General features: G+C 55.2%; 1 protein-coding gene across 3 annotated transcripts in view; it reads right to left on the bottom strand.

Annotated features, from left to right (window-relative positions):
• Mark4 (microtubule affinity regulating kinase 4) overlaps positions 1-22,189 on the bottom strand; it is a 36,507-nt gene that overhangs the window by 13,119 nt on the left and 1,199 nt on the right. For 2 of the 3 annotated variants that reach the window (XM_006228472.5, XM_063273644.1), the window contains exons 2-9: positions 20,009-20,578; positions 13,541-13,741; positions 10,560-10,613; positions 10,377-10,425; positions 9,882-9,947; positions 6,618-6,688; positions 4,640-4,696; positions 2,308-2,544 (exon numbers count right to left, since the gene is read on the bottom strand). In XM_006228472.5, coding sequence (XP_006228534.1) covers positions 2,308-2,544; positions 4,640-4,696; positions 6,618-6,688; positions 9,882-9,947; positions 10,377-10,425; positions 10,560-10,613; positions 13,541-13,741; positions 20,009-20,059 — 786 coding nt within the window. In that variant the 5' untranslated portion in view covers positions 20,060-20,578. Of the gene's footprint in view, positions 1-2,307; positions 2,545-4,639; positions 4,697-6,617; positions 6,689-9,881; positions 9,948-10,376; positions 10,426-10,559; positions 10,614-13,540; positions 13,742-20,008; positions 20,579-22,189 lie in introns of those variants that run through there. The other variant, NM_001191071.1, reaches the window with a different exon arrangement.

Genomic DNA, 22,189 nt, shown 5'->3' on the forward strand with positions numbered 1-22,189 from the left:
AAGACTGGATTGCAGACGCTAGCACAACAGGGTACAGCAAGAGCCTGGGGCAGTGGGGCTATCAGCCTGACCCTTTGACAAGGTCTTAGCTTCATCCTGGAAGTTTACAAAGGTTATTCCACTGTGAGAGCCACTCTCTCTGTACTAAAGGACACCACAAGTGCCTCCCAGGTTAGCCTCCGCAAGCATGAGGGCTGCTGTTATACAGAAGGGACTGTCAGGGTCTTGAACGAAAGGATGGGTTGATACAAGGTCAAAGGGCTCAGCCTTCATTCTGGTACAAGAAGGAAAAGGCATTTCCCGCCCTGTTGGTAGCCAAGTACTTCCTGACATAGGGAGCTGCTGAGGAATTCCTCTAGAATCTACACACAGGGCACGGGGAGCCAATCAGACTGAGGGACACTCTAGAAAGTTAAGTGACCTGAAGTCAGCCACAGGTCAAATCACTGAGTCCCCTAGTGAGGGGCTGGGGACGTGGCTCAATATTCCCGAGACAAATGTCTAACTGTGGCCTAGGGTGGAGGCCATCAGTGTTCCAACGTTGCGTTTCCTGTGTGTGACCGGTCACAGGAAAAATGTCTCTAGTCTCAGGAGATAACCACCGCAGTGTTTAGGGACCAAGGGACACAGTGTCCACAGTGAACTGTCTGGTGGCCCATCAATAAAGACAGGGCTTCGTGCATAGGGAGCCAGCCCTGGGGCTGGATGTCAGCCAGCGTGGGCCTCCTGAGAGGTGCTGGGTGTCTCTATTCTATCCCTGCAGCTTTTCCGTGCACTGGCAATGTTTCAAAGCAAGAACATCAAAGGGAAAAAAACAATAAAAAAAAAACCACCTTCCAATCAAGCTGATGACACACCCCCCACACTTCCCAGTAACTCCCAGTTATCTGCTTCTGTGTTGCTCTGGAGGGAGCATGAGCCCGGGCAGAGACTGATAAAGACGTTCTATTTGCCTCACTCCCTTTGTTTTCTGGATCCACCATAGACAAGTCAAGCAAATGCGGATGCAATCTTTTTTGGGCCTTTTCTTCATTTGGTGGTGCCGAAGGAAAAACCCAGGGCTTCCTGCCCACTGAGCTACAGCCCCAGCCCCCTTGGATTTTCCTTTTGAGACAGGCAGTCACTAAGAGGCCCACATGGGCCTTGAATGTGTTCTCTCCCTGACTCAGCCTCTTCAGTGCTGGAATGGCAGGCACGTCCCATTCAATACGGTGTAGGAACAAAAGAAAAAAATTAAATGTACAATTTTTAGGAGTTTGAGTAAGTCTGGTGAGTACACAATTATTACTACTACTAGTTTCAGAACTTTGTTTTATCATTTTAAAAGAATACCTCAGGGGCTGGAGAGATGGCTCAGCGGTTAAGAGCACCCGACTGCTCTTCCAGAGGTCATGAGTTCAAATCCCAGCAACCACATGGTGGCTCACAACCATCTGTAAAGAGATCTGATGCCCTCTTCTGGTGTATCTGAAGACAGCTACAGTGTACTTATATATAATAAATGAATAAATAAAAAAAAATAAATTAAAAAAAAAAAAAGAATACCTCAGAAAGCTGGGGGCATGGCTCAGTGGTAGAGTCCCTGCCTAGAATCCCCCAGTGAGGGGCTGGGGGTGTGGCTCAGTGGTAGAGCCCCTGCCTAGAATCCCCCAGGGAGGGGCTGGGGGCGTGGCTCAGTGGTAGAGCCCCTGCCTAGAATCCCCCAGGGAGGGGCTGGGGGCGTGGCTCAGTGGTAGAGCCCCTGCCTAGAATCCCCCAGGGAGGGGCTGGGGGCGTGGCTCAGTGGTAGAGCCCCTGCCTAGAATCCCCCAGGGAGGGGCTGGGGGCGTGGCTCAGTGGTAGAGTACTGGCTTGGCCCTTAGTTCCATCCCCATCAGCAAAATCCCTAAGCCCTTTACCTGAACCCAGCTCTCCCTCCCCCATCCTAATGTTAACCAACCACTAGTCTGCTCCTACTTTCTGTGGCTTTCCCTAATCTGGGCACTGCACAGAAATGAAACCCTGCCTTCTGTCCCTTCTGTCACTGCTTGTGAGGCTCACCCCTCACGCCATGTTTCTGCCTCTCTTATGCACACTGGATTTGAAAAGCCTTAAATGGGGCATGACCTAGAAATTTCTAATGATTTTCCCCTAGAGCAGGTCACTATTAGAACTGAAATCCACCAGCCATACAGCTCACAGCATGGGCCCCAACAGTACCGGCCATACCAGCTGGCCTTCCGGCCGTGGGCACCCGAATCACCCCTGTTCCTCATCTGGCCATGTGACCTCAGGCCCACCTGACCCGGCCCACCCCATCGCTGGCACCTTGAGGTTGTGCCCGTCGAAGGGCAGGGAGCCGCTGACCAGTGTGTACAGGATAACGCCCAGGCTCCAGATGTCCACCTCTGGCCCATCATACTTCTTGCCCTGGAACAGTTCCGGGGCGGCGTACGGGGGGCTCCCACAGAAGGTGTCCAGCTTGGAGCCGAGCGTGAACTCGTTGCTGAAGCCGAAGTCGGCGATTTTGATGTTGGCCTCGGCATCCAGCAACAGGTTCTCAGCCTGAGAAGGAAAGAGAAGCCAGAGAGTGAAGGCAGAGTCGTGCCGCTGCCTACCAGCGCTGGAATTACAGGTCCGCACCATCACACCATGTTTGTGGGAGGCTGGTAAAACCACCCATGGCCTTGTGCATCCTAGGCTAGTACTCCTCAGTGTGAGCTACATCTGAAGTCTGCTGACATTTTCCCCCCTGATATTTGAGGCTCCACAGTTGGGCCTTAGTTCTGATGGTCTCCATCTGGACTTGGGAAACCATTTTTGGTCAATTCCAGTCTCCTCCACTAGGTGGCGCACAACCTCCAGGTTAATTCTCCCCGGCAGCCTAGCTGAAAATGTTGGCAAAGTGCCTGCCTCTTAGAGCAAGTATCCATAAGCTTCCGCAGCCATTCCATGGCGGGCTTCACTACATAGCCCAGGCTATCCTCCATCTCATGGAAATTACCCCCTGAGTGCTTGTACCCCTATCCCTGACATGAGGCTTGCGGCTTGCTATTGAAAAGCACGGCTTACTTCAAACTCATAGCAAGTCCCCTGCCTCATCTTCCCGTGGGCTGGGATTACAGGTGAGACCTGCACATCCAACTCTCCCACCCCGTCCCCATCTCCCCCCACTCCGCCCCCGGAGGTTATGCTTGCTTTTGTTGTTGCAATTTTGAGGCATGGTCCCATCTAGCTGAGATCGGCCTTAAACTTCCAAGTGGTCCCCTTTTGTCCCCTGTGGTTGAGACTTGAACCCGAGGCCTTGCACACATCAAAAGAGCACTCAATTACACATTACATGTGTTAGCCCTTGGCCTCGAACTCCTAATCAGCATGCCTGAGCCACCCAATGACTGGGATTGAGGGATTACATAAACCACACTGGGCTCACAGACATGTTTATGTCTGGGGAGTGGGATGGGAGTTGCAATCACATGGAGGTCAGAGGCTAACCCTGTAGAGCCAGTTCTCTCCTTCCCCCATGTGGGTCCCCAGGGAGTGAACTCAGGTTTATGGGAGAGTGTAGTGGGTGCCTTTATCCTCTAAAACCACCTCAGGACCCTTCCCTAGGGCTCTGAAAAACATGAAACATCTCTAGTCCTCAGGCTCAGTCTGTCTTTAAAGCCCTCAGTGCCAATAAAATAAAGTAAAAATAAATAAATAAATAAATAAATAAATAAATAAATAAATAAATAAATAAATAAATGGAAGGTGGGCGGTGATGGCATACACCAGCCCTCAGGAGGCAGAGGCAGGTAGATCTCTGTGAGTTCAAGGGCAGCCTGGTCTACAGAGTGAGTTCCGGGACAGCTAGGGCTACACAGAGAAATTGAAAAATCGAGATAAATAAGTAAATTAATATAAAAATAAAATAAAGGGCTGGAGAGATGGCTCAGTGGTTAAGAGCACTGTCTGCTCTTCCAGAGGTCCTGAGTTCAAATCCCACCAACCACATGGTGGCTCACAACCACCTGTAATGGGGATCCAATGTCCTCTTCTGGTGTGTCTGAAGACAGCTGTAGTGTGCTCACATATGTTAAATGAATAGATAAATAAAATGTATATTTAAAAAAAGGAAAAAAATAAAATAAAATAAAAATAAAATAAAGCCCCTAGTGCGCAGCCCAGCACACAGTAGGTGCTCTGGAAGGCTTGCATGGTGCCCACTGGGCTGTCTGGTCATGGATTTCCGTGGTTCTTTGACAGGGATGCAGGGGGTGGGGGTGACCTAAGAGGCTGTGGAACTTGGTTGCAGCAGGAACGTGAGTTGGGCCCTAGGGGTCTCTTTCCCATCCTCGTTGCCTGCCCTGGACCTCTGGGCATCCTAGGACTCTGGGCTCCCAAGACGCTGGAGTAACTCAGGCCTGAAAGCCAAGTTCTCAGGGATTCCAGAAGGTTCGCACGTCAGAGGCACAGCAAGCTGAAGGCCGAGTACAGATAGCCTATCTCTTCCCCGTGGCCATCCTGAGGCCATGCCAGGACACGAGCTCCCACCGCCGTCCCCCCACACCCATTGCGTCATAAATGCCTGGGAAAGAACTCGGGCACTGCAGCTAAGGAAAGTCAAAGGGAGGAGCAGGGGCTAAGGCACAGCTGGGGTCATGGTGGAGGGGCTTACCTTCAGATCCCTGTGTACAATGTTCTTCTGGTGACAGTAGTGCACGGCTGACACGATCTATGGTTGAAGACACGTCATGTGTGAGGCCAGAGTCTTCTGTGTCCCTTGCAGCCCATGAAGCCACAAAGCACAGCTGACCTCCATGCCCAGTGCTTCTCTGGGCACAAGCTGAGGCCCTGGGGACTCAGCCAGGTTCAGCGAGCATTGAACACCCTGACATCTAATAATCTCACAGGCAGATCTCTGTCACACACACACACACACACACACACACACACACACGCACAGACACACACACATATGCACACACACAATGCACGCACATGCACATACATGCATGCACCTGGACACATGCATGCACACTCACACACATGCATGTACGATGTGCATACATGCAGGTACACACATATGCATATCCTTGGTTGTAGTAACAAGACCTTGGGACTAGTCCATGTTTGGAAACTCCCAAAGTGTCCCAGGCTGGGAAACAGGTATGTGGCCCCAACTCACCAGGGCTACAATCCTTGTCCCTAAAGGTGCTTACCCTACACAAAGGGTACCCTCACACCAGTCCTAAATACGGTGGTGCCCACTCACAGGCCACACACCCTGAAATGCTTCTCACACCTCTCATTTCATACCTCTGAACTTCTCACCCGGAATCTGTTCTCCTGCACATCCTCTCACCTCACACCTGGGCCTCACACCTGCATGTCCAGTCACCCCATGCCTGGGCCTCACACTGCATGTCCAGTCACCTCACACCTGGGCCTCACACCTGCATGTCCAGTCACCCCATGCCTGGGCCTCACACTGCATGTCCAGTCACCTCACACCTGGTCCTCACACCTGCATGTCCAGTCGCCTCACACCTGGGCCTCACACCTGCATGTCCAGTCACCTCACACCTGGGCCTCACACCTGGGCCTCACACCTGCATGTCCAGTCACCCCATGCCTGGGCCTCACACCTGCATGTCCAGTTACCTCCACCTGCATGTTGTCCAGTCATCTCATCACACCTGGTCCTCACACCTGTATGTCCAGTCACCTGACCCCAAGCCTCACACCTGCATGTCCACTAACGTCACATCTGGCTTTACACTGGGTGTCCTCTAACTTCCATATACACTCCCACCCACCAATGTCCACACCTAGGTGAGAGTGGGTGAACCCTCCACACCTCGGCCCTACCATGACACACCCGATACCAAGCACCTGCAGGTCCTGCCACCCAGCAGCCCCACCTCCATCTTGCCAAGCCAATGCATTCAGCTACCTCACACCTACACACACTCCTTCAAGGACCCACATACCTTTCTGTGCATCTCTCTGAGTTTGTGTATGCCTGTGTTTCTACAAGCTCCCACATGTGTTGAGTGCATGCGTGCATAGGGACAGAAGTTGACACCGGTGTGCTTCTCAATTGCTCTCCCGATTTATTTACCAGGGAGGGCGTCTCTCACTGAACCAGCAGCTGACAATCCAGTGTAGCTACCCAGCCGCCGTGAGCCCTGCTGCCTCCTGAGTGCTGGGACGGAAGCTGCCACCACATCTACCCCGCCGGGGTCAGGGAACTAAACTCTAGACCTCTGGCTTGCTTAGCAGGTCTGTATCCACTGAGCCATCTCCCCAGCCTTCCTTTTTATGGCCTGTCCTTCTCTCTCTGTCTCTGTCTCTCTTTTGTGACAGAATCTTGAGGCTGAAGCTCGATGTGGCTCAGGATGACCTTGAGCCCGATTCCCCTGCCTGATCCACCCCAGCCTTGCATACTCCAGCACTTTACCACCCCCACCCCACCCAACCCCCAGCTTCCACTCGCCTGTACACCCACCTCCATCACTTGAACCCCAGGCCCCAAACAGCCTCCTCCCACCTGGGTCCCTGTGCATCCTCACCCCGTTCATGTCCACATGCATGGCACACGACTCACCTACCCAGACCCTCTTCCCGGGGAGTCAGAGCACCCTGTCTCTCACCTGCCGAAACTTGGCTCGAGCCTCCTTCTCCTTCATGCGGCCGTGCGACACGAGGTAGTCAAACACTTCTCCTGCAGAGAGCCAGAGGGGTGAAAGCTGGAGCCAGAGGGCACAATAGGGGAGGTACTGTGAGAGCAAGGTGTAGTGGGGTGTGTGAGCAGGGTGTGGGGTCTGGGGTGTGTGTGAGCAGGGTGTGGGGGTCTGGGGGGTGTGAGAGCAGGTTATGGGGTCTGGGGTGTGTGTGAGCAGGGTGTGGGGTCTGGGGTGTGTGTGAGCAGGGTGTGGGGTCTGGGGGATGTGAGAGCAGGGTGTGGGGTCTGGGGGGTGTGAGAGCAGGTTATGGGGTCTGGGGTGTGTGTGAGCAGGGTGTGGGGTCTGGGGTGTGTGTGAGCAGGGTGTGGGGTCTGGGGTGTGTGTGAGCAGGGTGTGGGGTCTGGGGTGTGTGTGAGCAGGGTGTGGGGGTCTGGGGGATGTGAGAGAAGGGTGTGGGGGTCTGGGGGGTGTGAGAGCAGGTTATGGGGTCTGGGGTGTGTGTGAGCAGGGTGTGGGGGTCTGGGGAATGTGAGAGCAGGGTGTGGGGTCTGGGGGGTGTGAGAGCAGGGTGTGGGGTCTGGGGGGTGTGAGAGCAGGGTGTGGGGTCTGGGGGGTGTGAGAGCAGGGTGTGGGGTCTGGGGTGTGTGTGAGCAGGGTGTGGGGTCTGGGGTGTGTGTGAGCAGGGTGTGGGGTCTGGGGTGTGTGTGAGCAGGGTGTGGGGTCTGGGGTGTGTGTGAGCAGGGTGTGGGGTCTGGGGTGTGTGTGAGCAGGGTGTGGGGTCTGGGGTGTGTGTGAGCAGGGTGTGGGGGTCTGGGGGGTGTGAGAGCAGGTTATGGGGTCTGGGGTGTGTGTGAGCAGGGTGTGGGGTCTGGGGTGTGTGTGAGCAGGGTGTGGGGTCTGGGGTGTGTGTGAGCAGGGTGTGGGGGTCTGGGGGGTGTGAGAGCAGGTTATGGGGTCTGGGGTGTGTGTGAGCAGGGTGTGGGGTCTGGGGTGTGTGTGAGCAGGGTGTGGGGTCTGGGGGGTGTGAGAGCAGGTTATGGGGTCTGGGGTGTGTGTGAGCAGGGTGTGGGGTCTGGGGTGTGTGTGAGCAGGGTGTGGGGTCTGGGGTGTGTGTGAGCAGGGTGTGGGGGTCTGGGGGGTGTGAGAGCAGGTTATGGGGTCTGGGGTGTGTGTGAGCAGGGTGTGGGGTCTGGGGTGTGTGTGAGCAGGGTGTGGGGTCTGGGGTGTGTGTGAGCAGGGTGTGGGGGTCTGGGGGGTGTGAGAGCAGGTTATGGGGTCTGGGGTGTGTGTGAGCAGGGTGTGGGGTCTGGGGGGTGTGAGAGCAGGGTGTGGGGTCTGGGGGGTGTGAGAGCAGGGTGTGGGGTCTGGGGGGTGTGAGAGCAGGGTGTGGAGGTCTGGGGTGTGTGTGAGCAGGGTGTGGGGGTCTGGGGGATGTGAGAGCAGGGTGTGGGGGTCTGGGGGATGTGAGAGCAGGGTGTGGGGTCTGGGGGATGTGAGAGCAGGGTGTGGGGTCTGGGGGGGTGTGAGAGCAGGGTGTGGGGTCTGGGGGGTGTGAGAGCAGGGTGTGGGGTCTGGGGGGTGTGAGAGCAGGGTGTGGGGTCTGGGGGATGTGTGAGCAGGGTGTGGAGGTCTGGGGGATGTAAGAGCAGGTTATGGGGTCTGAGGGATGTGTGAGCAGGGTCTGGGGTCTGGGGGATGTGAGAGAAGGGTGTGGGGTCTGGGGGATGTGAGAGCAGGTTATGGGGTCTGGGGTGTGTGTGAGCAGGGTGTGGGGTCTGGGGGGTGTGAGAGCAGGGTGTGGGGTCTGGGGGGTGTGAGAGAGGGTGTGGGGTCTGGGGTGTGTGAGAGCAGGGTGTGGGGTCTGGGGGGTGTGAGAGCAGGATGTGGGGTCTGGGGGGTGTGTGAGCAGGGTGTGGGGTCTGGGGGATGTGAGAGCAGGGTGTGGGGTCTGGGGGGTGTGAGAGCAGGGTGTGGGGTCTGGGGGGTGTGAGAGCAGGGTGTGGGGGTCTGGGGTGTGTGTGAGCAGGGTGTGGGGGTCTGGGGGATGTGAGAGCAGGGTGTGGGGGTCTGGGGGATGTGAGAGCAGGGTGTGGGGTCTGGGGGATGTGAGAGCAGGGTGTGGGGTCTGGGGGGTGTGAGAGCAGGGTGTGGGGTCTGGGGGGTGTGAGAGCAGGGTGTGGGGTCTGGGGGGTGTGAGAGCAGGGTGTGGGGTCTGGGGGATGTGTGAGCAGGGTGTGGGGGTCTGGGGGATGTAAGAGCAGGTTATGGGGTCTGAGGGATGTGTGAGCAGGGTCTGGGGTCTGGGGGATGTGAGAGAAGGGTGTGGGGTCTGGGGGATGTTATGGGGTCTGGGGGGTGTGTGAGCAGGGTGTGGGAGTCTGGGGGGTGTGAGAGCAGGTTATGGGGTCTGGGGTGTGTGTGAGCAGGGTGTGGGGTCTGGGGTGTGTGTGAGCAGGGTGTGGGGTCTGGGGGATGTGAGAGCAGGGTGTGGGGTCTGGGGGGTGTGAGAGCAGGGTGTGGGGTCTGGGGGGTGTGAGAGCAGGGTGTGGGGTCTGGGGGGTGTGAGAGCAGGGTGTGGGGTCTGGGGGGTGTGAGAGCAGGGTGTGGGGGTCTGGGGTGTGTGTGAGCAGGTTATGGGGTCTGAGGGATGTGTGAGCAGGGTCTGGGGTCTGGGGGATGTGAGAGAAGGGTGTGGGGTCTGGGGGATGTGAGAGCAGGTTATGGGGTCTGGGGTGTGTGAGAGCAGGGTGTGGGGGTCTGGGGGATGTGAGAGAAGGGTGTGGGGTCTGGGGTGTGTGTGAGCAGGGTGTGGGGGTCTGAGGGATGTGAGAGCAGGGTGTGGGGTCTGGGGGATGTGAGAGAAGGGTGTGGGGTCTGGGGGGTGTGAGAGCAGAGTGTGGGGTCTGGGGGATGTGTGAGCAGGGTCTGGGGTCTGGGGGATGTGAGAGCAGGTTATGGGGTCTGGGGTGTGTGAGAGCAGGTTATGGGGTCTGGGGGATGTGAGAGAAGGGTGTGGGGTCTGGGGGATGTGAGAGAAGAGTGTGGGGTCTGGGGGATGTGAGAGCAGAGTGTGGGGTCTGGGGGATGTGAGAGAAGGGTGTGGGGTCTGGGGGATGTGTGAGCAGGGTCTGGGGTCTGGGGGATGTGAGAGAAGGGTGTGGGGTCTGGGGGATGTGAGAGCAGAGTGTGGGGTCTGGGGGATGTGAGAGCAGGGTGTGGGCGGAGCCTCACCTGCGCTAGCATATTCCATCACCAGGTATAACGTCTTCTCCGTCTCTATCACCTCAAAAAGCTTCACTGGGGGGGAGGGGGAGGTGTTAGGTCAGCATGAAGAGCCCGCCATTCTCCACCCAGATGCTGCAGCCATCGGCCAGTCATGAGTGCCTCCCACCAGAACCCTCAGCGGCTCCCTACACACGGCCAGGTTTTCCATGCTGCTCAGCTTTCTCTACAGGAGAGTCTGGGCGGTGAAGCCTAGGACCTGTGCCCATGTTGCTGGCAATTGGCAGTTACACAGTCAGCACGAAGGCCATCACCACATCCAGGCGGGGCTACACTGTTCCCCTCTGCTGATGAGCACGGACCCGGAACAGGCTAATCTCACCCAGTCATTGCAACCTTCCTACAGATCGGAGGCCAGGACAACTGGAGGCCAGGTCTCTCCAATACAGTCCCACCTCCCTTCCCAAGGGTTCCACCCACGGCCATCTCCCATCCTCTCCTCACCGATGTTGGGGTGATTGAGTCCCTTCATAATTCGAACTTCTCTGAACAGCTGGGCAAGCCAGAAAGGAAGAACAGAGAGTTGTAAGTGGGGAATGGGGGGATCCCTTCCCCCTCCAGGACTCGTCAGGTCCCAGCTCTCACTGGGGACTCTGTTCCCACTCTGTTCCCTTCTCTGGGTCTCACCTTCTGTAAGCTACTGGGGTTCAGCTGGGTTTTATCAATGATCTTGATAGCGACCTATAGGAAGAAGAAGGTGGGAGGTCAAACCCCCAGTCCAGATCCCACAGCACATTTGGGGCCAGCCTGGAGAGATGAGTCATATGAGACATATGTCAAAAAGAAATTTTTTAAATACTGAATATTAAATGTTAATTGAGCCACGTATAGTGGTCCAGGCCTATAGAGCCAACAACTGGGAGGCAGAGTGAGTCAGAGAGCAGCCTGGTCAACATGGCAGGTCGTAGACTAGCAAGGGGCTGGGGAGATATTAAACACAGTGACTGAGTGCACAGCCCCCTGCAGAGTTCAGTTCCCAGAATCCACCTGGTGGCTCCCAACCATCAGTAACTCCAGTTACAAGACACCCAATGTTGTCTTCTGGCTTCCTACACACATGTACACATGCCCATGGACAGAAACACAGACACACAATTTAAATAAGTGAATCTTATTGTGTGGTGAAGCACTTAGGAAGCAGAGGCAGGAGGATCTCAGTGAGTTCTGGGTCAACCTGGTCTACATGGTGAGTTCCAGGATCGCCAGACAAGATTACATAGACAGACTCTGTCTCGAAAGGGGTGGGGGGGCTAAAAATTAAAATTGAAAATAACAAATCTTAAAAAAAAAAAAAGCAACCCCTGGAATGGAGTCGTCCCCACATATGGGGTGCAGCCTGTGCTCGGTGGGGAGCAGGCCCTGTGCCCTGGCCGGGTTCTCCTTTCCTTGAGAATTTTGTCAGGCACGTGCGATGCCAGCATTGAGACAATCATATGGTTCCTTTCATCTGTGAACGTGACAAAGCACAGGACTAAATCTCGGAAAGAAAAACAGCTCCACATTCCTGGGAGGGGCCCAGCACTGCAACCGAGGATGGTGGATGGTGCCGGTTCCATACTTGACACTGTGTTTGAGATGGGGGTGGTGAGGTGGCAAAGGCCACAAGCCTGACACCCCAAGTCTGAGCCTCGAACCGATGGGGTGAGGGGAGACAGGAAACTCTTGCAAGTTGTCCTTTAACCTCTTTACATATGCACACTCCCAAAATAAATGGAGAAAGACGAAATCAAAACGAGTTTTGGTTCGAGCCTTAGTCTATCTAGCAAAATCCTATCTCAAAAAAGGAAAGGGCTTTAATTTATGTTTACACTGCTGAGTAATACCAGCCTGCCATTCTGACGCTTAAGATGTGTTTTGCTTTGATTTTTAAATGGACTGGAACTCACTCTGTAGACCAGAGAACTCACAGAGATCCTCCTGCCTCCACCTCCTGAGTGCTGACATTAAAAGCATATACCACCATGTCTGGTTCTTACGAGTTCTGGGTTGTGTTGTGCTCCTGGGTGTCAAACCTAAGGCCTTGTACAAGCCAGGAAGGAACCCCTCTACTGCTGAGCCACGCCCCCAGCCCCTCCCTGGGGGATTCTAGGCAGGGGCTCTACCACGGAGCCACACCCCCAGCCTCTCACTGGGGGATTCTAGGCAGGGGCTCTACCACTGCTAGAGGATTCTAGGCAAGCTTTGCGCAGTAGACCTACTGCTTTTGTGGCCAAATAAATGCAGAAAACAGGCAATGGGTATGAGTGTGCTGCAGACATGTACTCAGAGTCAGGAAGCAGAGAAGAGGATGAGAGTTTGAGGCCACAGAGTCACTTCTTTCTTAAAACACAAACAGGTTCTGGAGAGATGGCTCAGTGGTTAAGAGCACTGACTGCCCTTCCAGAGGACCTGGGTTCAATTCCCAGTACCCACATGACAGCTCACACCTGTCTGTAGCTCCAGTTCCGGGGTGTCTGACACCTTCACACAGACACACAAAGAAAAACCAATGAACGTAAAAAAAAAAAATTGTAAAAAACAAAATAATTTTAAAATAACAATCAAGGCATAGCGGCACACACCTTTAATCCCATGATTCAGGAGGCAGAGGCAGGCAGGTCTCTGGGTGTTCAAAGGCTAGCCTGGTGTGTGTGACAATTTCCAGGTTACCCAGGACTATATAGTGAAACCCTGTCTCACAAGAACACAGCAACCACAAAAAAAAAAAAAAAACAAAAAAAAAAAAACAAAAAACGAGCAAACAGAATATATTATATACATGTAGGAAACTATCAAATAACAAAATTGACCAATAAAATAATTGGGGAGAGAAAGGAAGCAGGCAGGCTGGACCTAAGGTAAAGCACCTACTTCGTAAACTTTAGGAACTAGGTCTTAACTCTCAGTACTCCTGTTAAGAAAGCTAGGCATGGCCATGAGAGCCCAGAAGCCCGGGGGCAGGGCGGGGATGTAGAGGCCAGACCTGATGCCCAGCCAACCTCGCTGAAGCCACAGGCTCCCAGTTTAGTGAGAGAACCCATCACAAGGCAAACATGTCCCAGTCTGGTCTCTCTCTCTCACATACCCAGTAAAAAACAAACAAACAATAAAAATACACAAAAGAGGAAGGCGGGCGGGAAGGCGACACCTGTGACCTGGGACTTCCCGACAGTTCAAGAACCCTTCTAACTGGTTTTCTTTTCCTACTGGGACTATTCTGGAAAGTTTTGAGCACGTAGAGAATGGAGAGACGGCTCGGCACTTCAGAGCGCTTGCTGCTCTTCCACAGGACCCTGCTTGGTTCCCGGCACCCATGTCAGACCCAGAGAACCTGTAACTCAAGCCCCAAAAGAGCTGGAGCCTTCTGGCCTCTGTGGGCCTTGCAGATGGATCTCTGAGTCCGAAGGCAGCCTGGTCTAGAGAGCAAGTTCTAGGAAAGCTAGGGCTACACAGAGCGGCGTGTCCAAACAAAACAACAAAACAAAACCACCTTTAAATTCTGAGCAAGTTGGGCAATTTTCTGAGATAAGAAGGCCAGCCAGGACCAACCTTGACCTCACGTCACACCGCCTCTTGATCTCCCCACTCCCCTGCCCACCAACCTCAGCCCCTCGGTCACCCCCACTCACCTCCCGGCCCGTGAGGATATGCCGAGCCAGCTTGACTTTAGCAAAGTTGCCCTTCCCGATGGTCCTGAGCAGCCTGTAGTTGCCCACATGGGGTTGCTCCTCAGGGCAGGAAGCGATAGAGTTCCGGCAACGAGCACCCAGGGAACGGCTGGACCAGGACGGTCCTTTGTCCGAAGATCGTCCGCTGCCCAAGGTGCCATGCTGTGTGGAGAGAAACAAGTGAGACACCCAGTTCCTTCTCACCGCAGTGACACCTCCGGGCCAGGCTGGTTCTCTAGAGCTCTGGCCACTCGCCCTGGTGTTCCTTTACAAACTTGGGCCAGGGAAAGAGAATCGTTTTAGGTCCACCCCATCCCACACAGGTCTGCCGCTGGGGCTACAGCTGCCTTGGGTTCCTTCCTAACACAAAATAAACTGGTCGTGACACACACTTGGAAGTAGAAGCAGGAGGATCAGAAGTACAGGGCCATCCTCCGCTACACAGAGTTCCAGGTTAGCCTGGGCTACATAGCAAGCTACAACTTTTGTTTTGTTGAGGCAGGTCCCTTTGAAGCCCAGGTTGGCTTTGAACCGACTGCGTAGCTGAGGGCGGCCTTAACGCTCCATCTTCTCGGCTCCACTTCTCAATGGCTGGGATGACAACCGGACCACACTGGGCTCCTCCACACAGTCCCATCTCAAGAAGAACCAAGAGCTAGGGAACATTCGCGGTGGTGGGTGGGGCACTTGCATACAATGGGGGCCTCTGAGATGGACCACTGAGGTCTCAGATACGCCTGCCTGCCTGCCAGCATGTCCAGACTACAATCTTCTAAAGCTGCTGACCTCAACCTCTAGCAAGTGTCAACCTTCATGCAGATCCAACACCCTGACCGGGCAAGCACAAATCCCAACACCCGAGCCCTCATCTGCCAATGCTCCTGGGCCAGCCACAAGTTCTTGGGGTGGGCTAATGGGGAGGGTAGAAAAGGGTCTCTAGTAGCTCAGGCTACCCCTATGTAGCCAAGGATAACCTTGAACTCCTGATATGCTCTAAGACCCTCCCAGAAGCTCCCGAGAGATGACGATTCCAAGCTCTGTTTCTTTCTCTTTCCTTGTAGACATGAGCTCATGAGGATGATAAACTAGGTAGGAACTGGGCATGGCGGCTTGGCCAACCCAGTGTGGGATGACAGGCCTGTGTCACTGATGTTTGCAGCCCCTCAACTCTACACTGTGTGAGCATGTATGTCCCTAGTTCATTCCCAGGTCGCTGTCTCCACATTTCGCAGTCTTCCTCGATACCCACGTCTCAGCTTTCCATGGATTAAAAACGTGACAATGCATTTTCTGGACAGGGCCTCTGTAGTCCAGGCTAGCCTTGAACATACTATGCAACTGAAGGTGGCCTTAAACTCCCTCTCGCTGGTCTTCCTCTATTTCAGCATGTTGTTAATCGCTGTGCTGTCCTATTTATGGACATTATTTAGTATTAATTTTTTGATTCTGAGTCTCACTCTGGAGCCCAAGTTGGGCCAGAACATGTAACAATCCTCCTGCCTCAGCCTTCCAAGAGCTGGAATTACATGTATGTCAGGCTTTATGTCACAGATGAGACAGGATCTCATGTAGCCCAGGCTGGCCCTGAATTACTGATACTCCTGCCCCAGCCTCCCAAGTGCAGAATTAGCAGGCCTGCGCTGCCATGCCCGGTTTGTACCTAATTTAGAATTAACCTCATCAGTTCATGTCTACAAGAAAAGAGAAAAACAGAGCTTGGAATAGTCACATCTTGGGAGCTTCTAGGAAGGTCTTAGGTCATATTCCCAGATTGGAGGAGCACTGACCCCCATCACTGTTGCCCCAGATTCTCCAGTAAACAGCAGAACTTTTTATCCTGCCCCAACATCTTGCCCTGGCCACTCTGTCCACCTCTCCACGAAACACTGTTTCATCCTGACTGCCGCCCTTCCTGACAGTGACACAGGCCCTGTCCTGCCGTCTCCCACGCCATCAGCTCCTCTGTCCCTGCCGCCTGTCCCTCCCCAGCCTCCCTAATGAGGTGACCTGCTCAGGCCCAGCTGCCCTGTCCGATTGGGAACCTCCAGGGACTGGGCCTTCCTTTCTTGGCTGCAGCTCGGAGAGCCAGAAGCCCTGGCTGATCTCCCTCCGTGCCCTCCTCATGGCTGGGAAAACAGGACAAAGAACATGAGGAAGGGAGAAGGCTGGACACACAGCAGGCTGAGGCCTGGACAGACAGCAGGCCGAGGCCTGAGCTGCCTGAGGCACGGAGTCCTGCCCGGCCACTCCTCAGCAACCACCGCATCTCACAAGCACGGAACGCCAATGAAGCCTGTCCTTATTTTACAGAAGGGAAAACTGAGGCCTAGAGCTGGCATCTGAACGCAGCCATTTTAGCAAACAGAAGTTCCTTATAAGTATCCCATTAGACTGACTCATGCTCCTACACCTGTTTTTGTCTTTTGTGTATGTGTGCAGTTCTCATATACTAGAGAAATGCTCCTCCTCTGAGCCACGCCCCCAGCTCCCCACTGGGGGATTCTAGGCAGGGGCTCTACCACTGAGCCCCGCCCCCAGCCCCTCACTGGGGGGTTCTAGGCAGGGGCTCTACCACTGAGCCCTGCCCCCAGCCCCTCACTGGGGGATTCTAGGCAGGGGCTCTACCACTGAGCCCTGCCCCCAGCCCCTCACTGGGGGATTCTAGGCAGGGTCTCTACCACTGAGCCACGCCCCCAGCCCTTCAATGGGGGATTCTAGGCAGGGGCTCTATCACTGCATTATGTCCCCAGTACCCACTTCTTTCTTGCTCTCCTATGGAGGTCAGAGGTCAGTTTTGAGCATCTCCCTCTATTACCCTCCACTGAAACACTCTCCTCACTGAACCTAGAGTCTGTCGTGTCAGTTAGACTGGTTGGCCCTAAGCACCTGGTATCGGCCTAGCTCTACTTGCCCCACCCCCCACCCAACACAGGCGTGTCCCACCATGCCCAGCTTTTACGTGGGTGCTGGAATCTGAACCCAGGTCTTCTTACTTGCATAGTAAGCACTTTACCCAGTGAGCCATCTCCCCATCCCAACTCCCAGCCCTCATTCTAATTTAAATTTTGAGATAAGATCTTGAAAACTTGAAATCCTCCTGCCTCGGTTTCCCCAGTAGCTCACAGGCTTACTCCGCTACCCCTACTTCCCATGTGGCTTTCACTGGGAGGATGATACCATTGCCAGGTCATGTACAAACAGGTCTCTCACCTACACTCTGTTCCCAGCCGAGGCCAGGGAGGGAGGCCCTGAACACACACAGGCTAGGGAAAAACAAAGGCTAGGATAGACAGGTGCCAGCTTCCTCACAAGGACGAAGCCCAACAGGCATGTCATCCCAGCTACTTGGGAATCAGAGGCAATCTTTTAAACTCAAGGTCCATCAGAACAATGTAGTGAGTTCAAGGTCAGCCTAAGCAACTCAGTGAGATACTGCCTGAGACAAAAAAAAAAAAGAACTGAGGAGATAGTTCAGCAGTAGAGAACTTGTTAATTAGGGGCTGGGGGCGTGGCTCAGTGGTAGAGCCCCTGCCTAGAATCCCCCAGTGAGGGGCTGGGGGCGTGGCTCAGTGGTAGAGCCCTGCCCAGAATCCCCCAGTGAGGGGCTGGGGGCGTGGCTCAGTGGTAGAACCCCCCCCCCCCCCCCCCCCCCCCCCCGCCTAACTCTCAGTACTGTGCTGTGGATATGGTGGGCAGAGCCCTAGCCCATGGTACATCCCTAGCACAGCCAATAAAAATAGGATTACCCCGGGCTGGTACCTCACCCTCACCTGTCCCCGGCACATGCCACTCGTACCCCAACTCCTGTGGGTCCAGCTAATGTAATCATTCTCAACCCCAGACTTGGAAGGATTCCCCAAGGCTCAAGCAGGGAAAGTGCTCCAGGCTCCTGAGCATTGATCCCCCCAGATGCCACCACTTCAGCTCATGGCTCAGGGCCCCAGGAGCAGCAGGCTGGTGGTAGAGATGGAAGATAAGGTCTCTGATCCCTGCGGAGTTAGGAGCCTGGAGAAGAACCCCTGTTGGGTGCTGACAGGGGGCTCCCTCAGAAGCAGGAAGGCACTGCACTGAAGGCTGCAGGGCTGAGGGACCCCTGCAAGGGGGTAGCTGGGGCAGGGGATGACGAAACCCCCTGGGGTCAGGGGCAGAAGCTAAAATTGGCCCGCACCACCAGCTGGCCCGGATCCCTCCTGACCGACAGACTGGTGCCTGAACACTGCGCCTGTTGCTAGGGAACATAGGGAAGCCGGCCCGGTCTCCACAGCTCTATTAGTTGGTGTAGAAGAATGTGACCTTTTGTGGGTATCACAACGGTCAGCAGGTAGCAGGGGAGGGGTCTATAACCTCAGACTGCAGAAAGAGACCGATGTCACTCCAGACGAGACAAAGTTATCTTCATAGACTGGAGTCAAAAGACACAACGAATCACCTCAGTACCCTCACTACACCCCAACAATCTCAGGAACGCAGGGGAGAGGCTCAGAGAGGTGAGGTCACTGGCCTGAGGTCACACAGCAGTGCGATGTGAATCTGAGTTTATTTGAATAATTAAGGTAGCGATAATCACAACATGTGACCTGAAGAAGTCCCTGTCAGGGAGGTGCCCCCATCAACCCACTGACAAGGAAACTGAGGCTGGAGCAGACTCTGGGAGCTTGTCTGACGACTAAAGACAGCTGTAGTTGAGAACACACCGCCTTCTGACTCAGATCCCCAGTCATGCCAGCAGCCAACAGCCATGAGCGCCGCCTATGTACCAGCCTTCACCCACATGTCTCCGGTAATTCTTTGGGGGACTCAAGTCGTTACCCCCCAACCCCTCCAACACACACACACACATACTTTCCAAGGCCGGAATCAGGCTCAGAGAAGGAAGCCTCTTCAGGCTTTACAATGTAATCTGGCCCATGGAGGCAGCATTCGAATCCAAGACTCAGAAACCGGGTTCCTCTCTGGAATGACTGGGGAAACCATAGTGGGTGGGCCTGAGTGAAACCTCCAACTTGAAACCTAGGCCAACAGGGTACAGGGGCAGAGGGGCAGAGAGGCATTATCTAATAGCTACCATGTGCATTAGAAACAGGAAAAGCTTCAGGGTGTACTCAGGAGGCAGAGGCAAGTGGATCTTTTTGAGTTCAAGGCCAACCTGGTCTACATAGAGGAACTCTGTCCAAAAACAAAAGTGTGTGGCTGGGCTGTGTTGAAGGTTGGTGAGAGGGTGGCCGGTAGAGGAACCAGCATAAGCGAGAATGGATCGGTGGGCTGACTTAGACACCTGGAAAACTGTCAGAATTGTGGGAAATGCAGGATGGGGAGCGGGGTCCTGCCTTGCCTCCATGAAGGAAGACCCTGGCATGGGAAACGGTGCAGCCAGGAGTCCCCAAACCAGAGGATCTGGGCTCAGTAAACTCCCAGATGTCAGGGCTAAAGACCCAGGCAGGAGGAGGTCAAAGGCATGGGCAGAATGAAGGGAGAAGGGAAGGCCTAGGGTCTGGGGGTGGTGGGGTGGTGGTGGTGGTGGTGGTGGTGGTGGTGGTGGTGGTGGTGGTGGTGGTGTTTCCTCCAGAAAGCCCAACATCCAGGAAGGAAAGGGGCTCTAGTTAGAAGGGAGTTGTGGGGAGGGGATGAGGAGGTGAAATTGGGGAGAGTCTCAGGAGGAGCCAGAGTCAGTCTGGCCTGGGGCCTGGAACCCTAGCACAGGATTGGAGCCTGCAGGTTAGAAACCAAGGTTTTCCTTAGGAAGACTGGACGCGCCTGGGTCGCATCTAGGGGACCCCAGAGGCGACAAGGATCCAAGGACAGAGTAGCCTGGCACAGCAGGGTCAGGCTAGGGAGTAGAGACACCTTGAAGGAAGCGGGCAGGGCCCTGGGCCCAGGTGCCATTTGGCTTCCTGGGGAGGCAGCTCTCAGGAGCCCAAACAGATCTGGGGACTGGCCAGGGGTAGCAGGGAGAGCCAGCACCCCGACTCGACAAGAGGCAGGGAGGACAGCAGGGCCAGGCCGGGTCGGGCCTTGCGAGGGGGATGGGGTAGGGGGGAGACAGGGCTGCGCCTCGGGGAACAGGGGCCCATGCCATCCGGGAAGAGTCGAGGCCAGACTGCGGGCGAGCGAGCGAGCCGGGGACTACGGGGCAGCTGAGGAAGGGAGGGGCTGCCGGTGGGCAGGGGAGGGGGCTTCCTGGAGGGAAGAGACCAGGCGGAAGCGCTCTGCAGAGGGACCGGAGAAGGGTCCAAAGACAGGGGCGCCCCTAGGGGTCGGGCTGGGCTGGGGCTGTCGGGAGGAGGGAGCGGAGAGGCCTCAAAGTCATGGGAAGCGTCGGTCTGGGATGTGGAGCCGGGAAAGGAGTCAAGACTGGCGGGGTCAGTGGTCCGGGAGGGGTTCTATGGCTGGACTCAGCCAGGGTTCCCCAAGGGGCTGGGCCCCACTCACCGTGTCCGAGTTCCGATCGTTGCCCGGGGCCAGCGCCGTCCTCGAAGACATCTTCTTTGGGGTCCCAGGAGGGAAAGGGACAGGGGCGGCCGGGTGGGGGGGGGTGGGGATCTCGGGGTCCCCTCTCTTCCCCTCCCCCCCCAGCCGACCTGGGGACGCGAGCTCAAAAGCTGGGCGCCTTGGACGCCCGAGTCCTCGCTGAGCGAGAGCGAGAGAGGGCAGGACGGGGGAGGGGAGAAGACACAGAGGGTCCTAGTGGCCCCGTGCAAGGGGAACCCGGGGCGCCATCTGGGCAGCGGGCAGACAGGAGGGTGCACGGGCGGGGGCCGGGGAGGGGGCGCGGAGCCGGCCCGGGGCGGCGGCGGAGGGAGGCGACCGAGGGGCTGGGGAGGAAGGGACGTCAGGGGGAGGGGCGCGGTGGGCGGGGTCAGTTGAGACTCCGCCCCTGCCGCCGGCTCTTAAAGGCACAGGCCTGGGCTGGCTCCCCGGTTCTGGGGGCGGAGGCAGGTCTGGGCGTGCCGGTCTCCAGCAAGTTCTCACAAGAGAATCAGAGTCAGCGGCAGAGAGTTGCTGAGGAGAGAGTAGAGGGAGATGTTGAGAGATGGGAGAGGGGACACACAGACGCGAGGTGGGAAGAAGCAAAGTCACAAAGAGGGACAGAGAAGCCAAGGGCAGAGACAAAAGGATCAGGACAGAAAGGGGACAGAGACAGGGACCGGGGAGACACACACACACACACACACACACACACACACACACACACACACCCCAGAGAGAGAGAGAGAGAGAGAGAGAGACAGAGACAGAGACAGAGACAGAGACAGAGACACAGAGACACAGAGACACAGAGACAAAGACAGAACGGAGATAATCAGGCGCCAAGGCAGAGGGAACTAAAGAGACAAAGAGAAACTCCAGGACTGGAAGTCTGCCGAGGAAAGGAATAAAGGAGTGGCAGCAAGAAAGGAGAGAGAGAGAGAGAGAGAGAGAGAGAGAGAGAGAGAGAGAGAGAGAGAGAGAGAGGCAGGCCTGTGTGCCTGTCATCCCGATTGAGAGAATGGGTTGCAGTGAGTTCTAGACCATACACAGCAAGACCCTATCTCAGAAAAGAAAAACCAAAATTGGAGGCAGTCCCTGGGGTGAAGAAGATCAGGGGTTCAAGGACATCCTGAGCTTCAGCCCTGGGTGCAGCAAGGGTAGATAACTGGCCAGCAGCCCCGGCTGTCTCACTTTCCCAGTCTGTACAATGAAGGAGAGAGAGCCTCACTTGCCTGCCAAGATAGCTGGAAGCCCAAACAGGTGTTGACTTGCAGGGGCATACAGACCCGGGTGTGGGGGGTGGGGGTGGGGTGAGACTGTGCTGAGAACACACAGTGCCTTGTGGGAGGAAAGGGGGGGGATGCATCACCCTGGCCCAGAGCCCATTGTCTCGCTGTCTTAGAAAGTCTTCCTGAGCCTCAGTTTCCCTTTGTGAAAATTAGATGTTACAAGCATGGTGGTATCCTGGAAGGTTTGAAGTTCCAGATCATCCTCAACTCCATAGTGAGTTCAAGACTAGCCTGGTCTATATGAGACCCTATCAGACAGAATAAAAGCCACAAGAGACAAAGGATAGCAGCCATGTGCTGGAGCTAGCTCGAGCAAGCTGGTTATAGGACTGGCTACTAAGCATAAACACTTTTAAAAGTTAAAAATGGGGGCTGGGGATTTAGCTCAGTGGTAGAGCGCTTGCCTAGCAAGCACAAGGCCCTGGGTTCGGTCCCCAGCTCCGAAAAAAAGAAAAAAAAAAGTTAAAAATGAGGTGACACAGTGGTTAAGAACACTGACTGCTCTTCCAGAGGTCCTCAGTTCAAATCCCAGCAACCACATGGTGACTCACAACCATCTGTAATAGGGATCTAATGCCCTCTTCTGGTGTGTCTGAAGATAGCAACAGTGTACTCAGAATAAATAAATGAATCTTTTGTAAAAAGTTAAATCATGCAAACATGCAAGGAAGCGAATTGTATTGAACTGGGGCAGGGTGCACTAAAGATGTGGCTCAGCAGTTAGGAGCACTGGCTGCTCTTCCAGAGGACCTGGGCCCAGTTCCCAGCGCCCCCATGGTGGCTCATGACCATCTGTAACTCCAGGTCTAGGGGACCTGACACCTTCTCTGGCTTCTCCAATAACTACAGATGC

Source organism: Rattus norvegicus, chromosome 1 (genome assembly GCF_036323735.1).
Source record: "Rattus norvegicus strain BN/NHsdMcwi chromosome 1, GRCr8, whole genome shotgun sequence".
In the NCBI taxonomy this organism is placed as follows: Eukaryota; Metazoa; Chordata; class Mammalia; order Rodentia; family Muridae; genus Rattus; species Rattus norvegicus.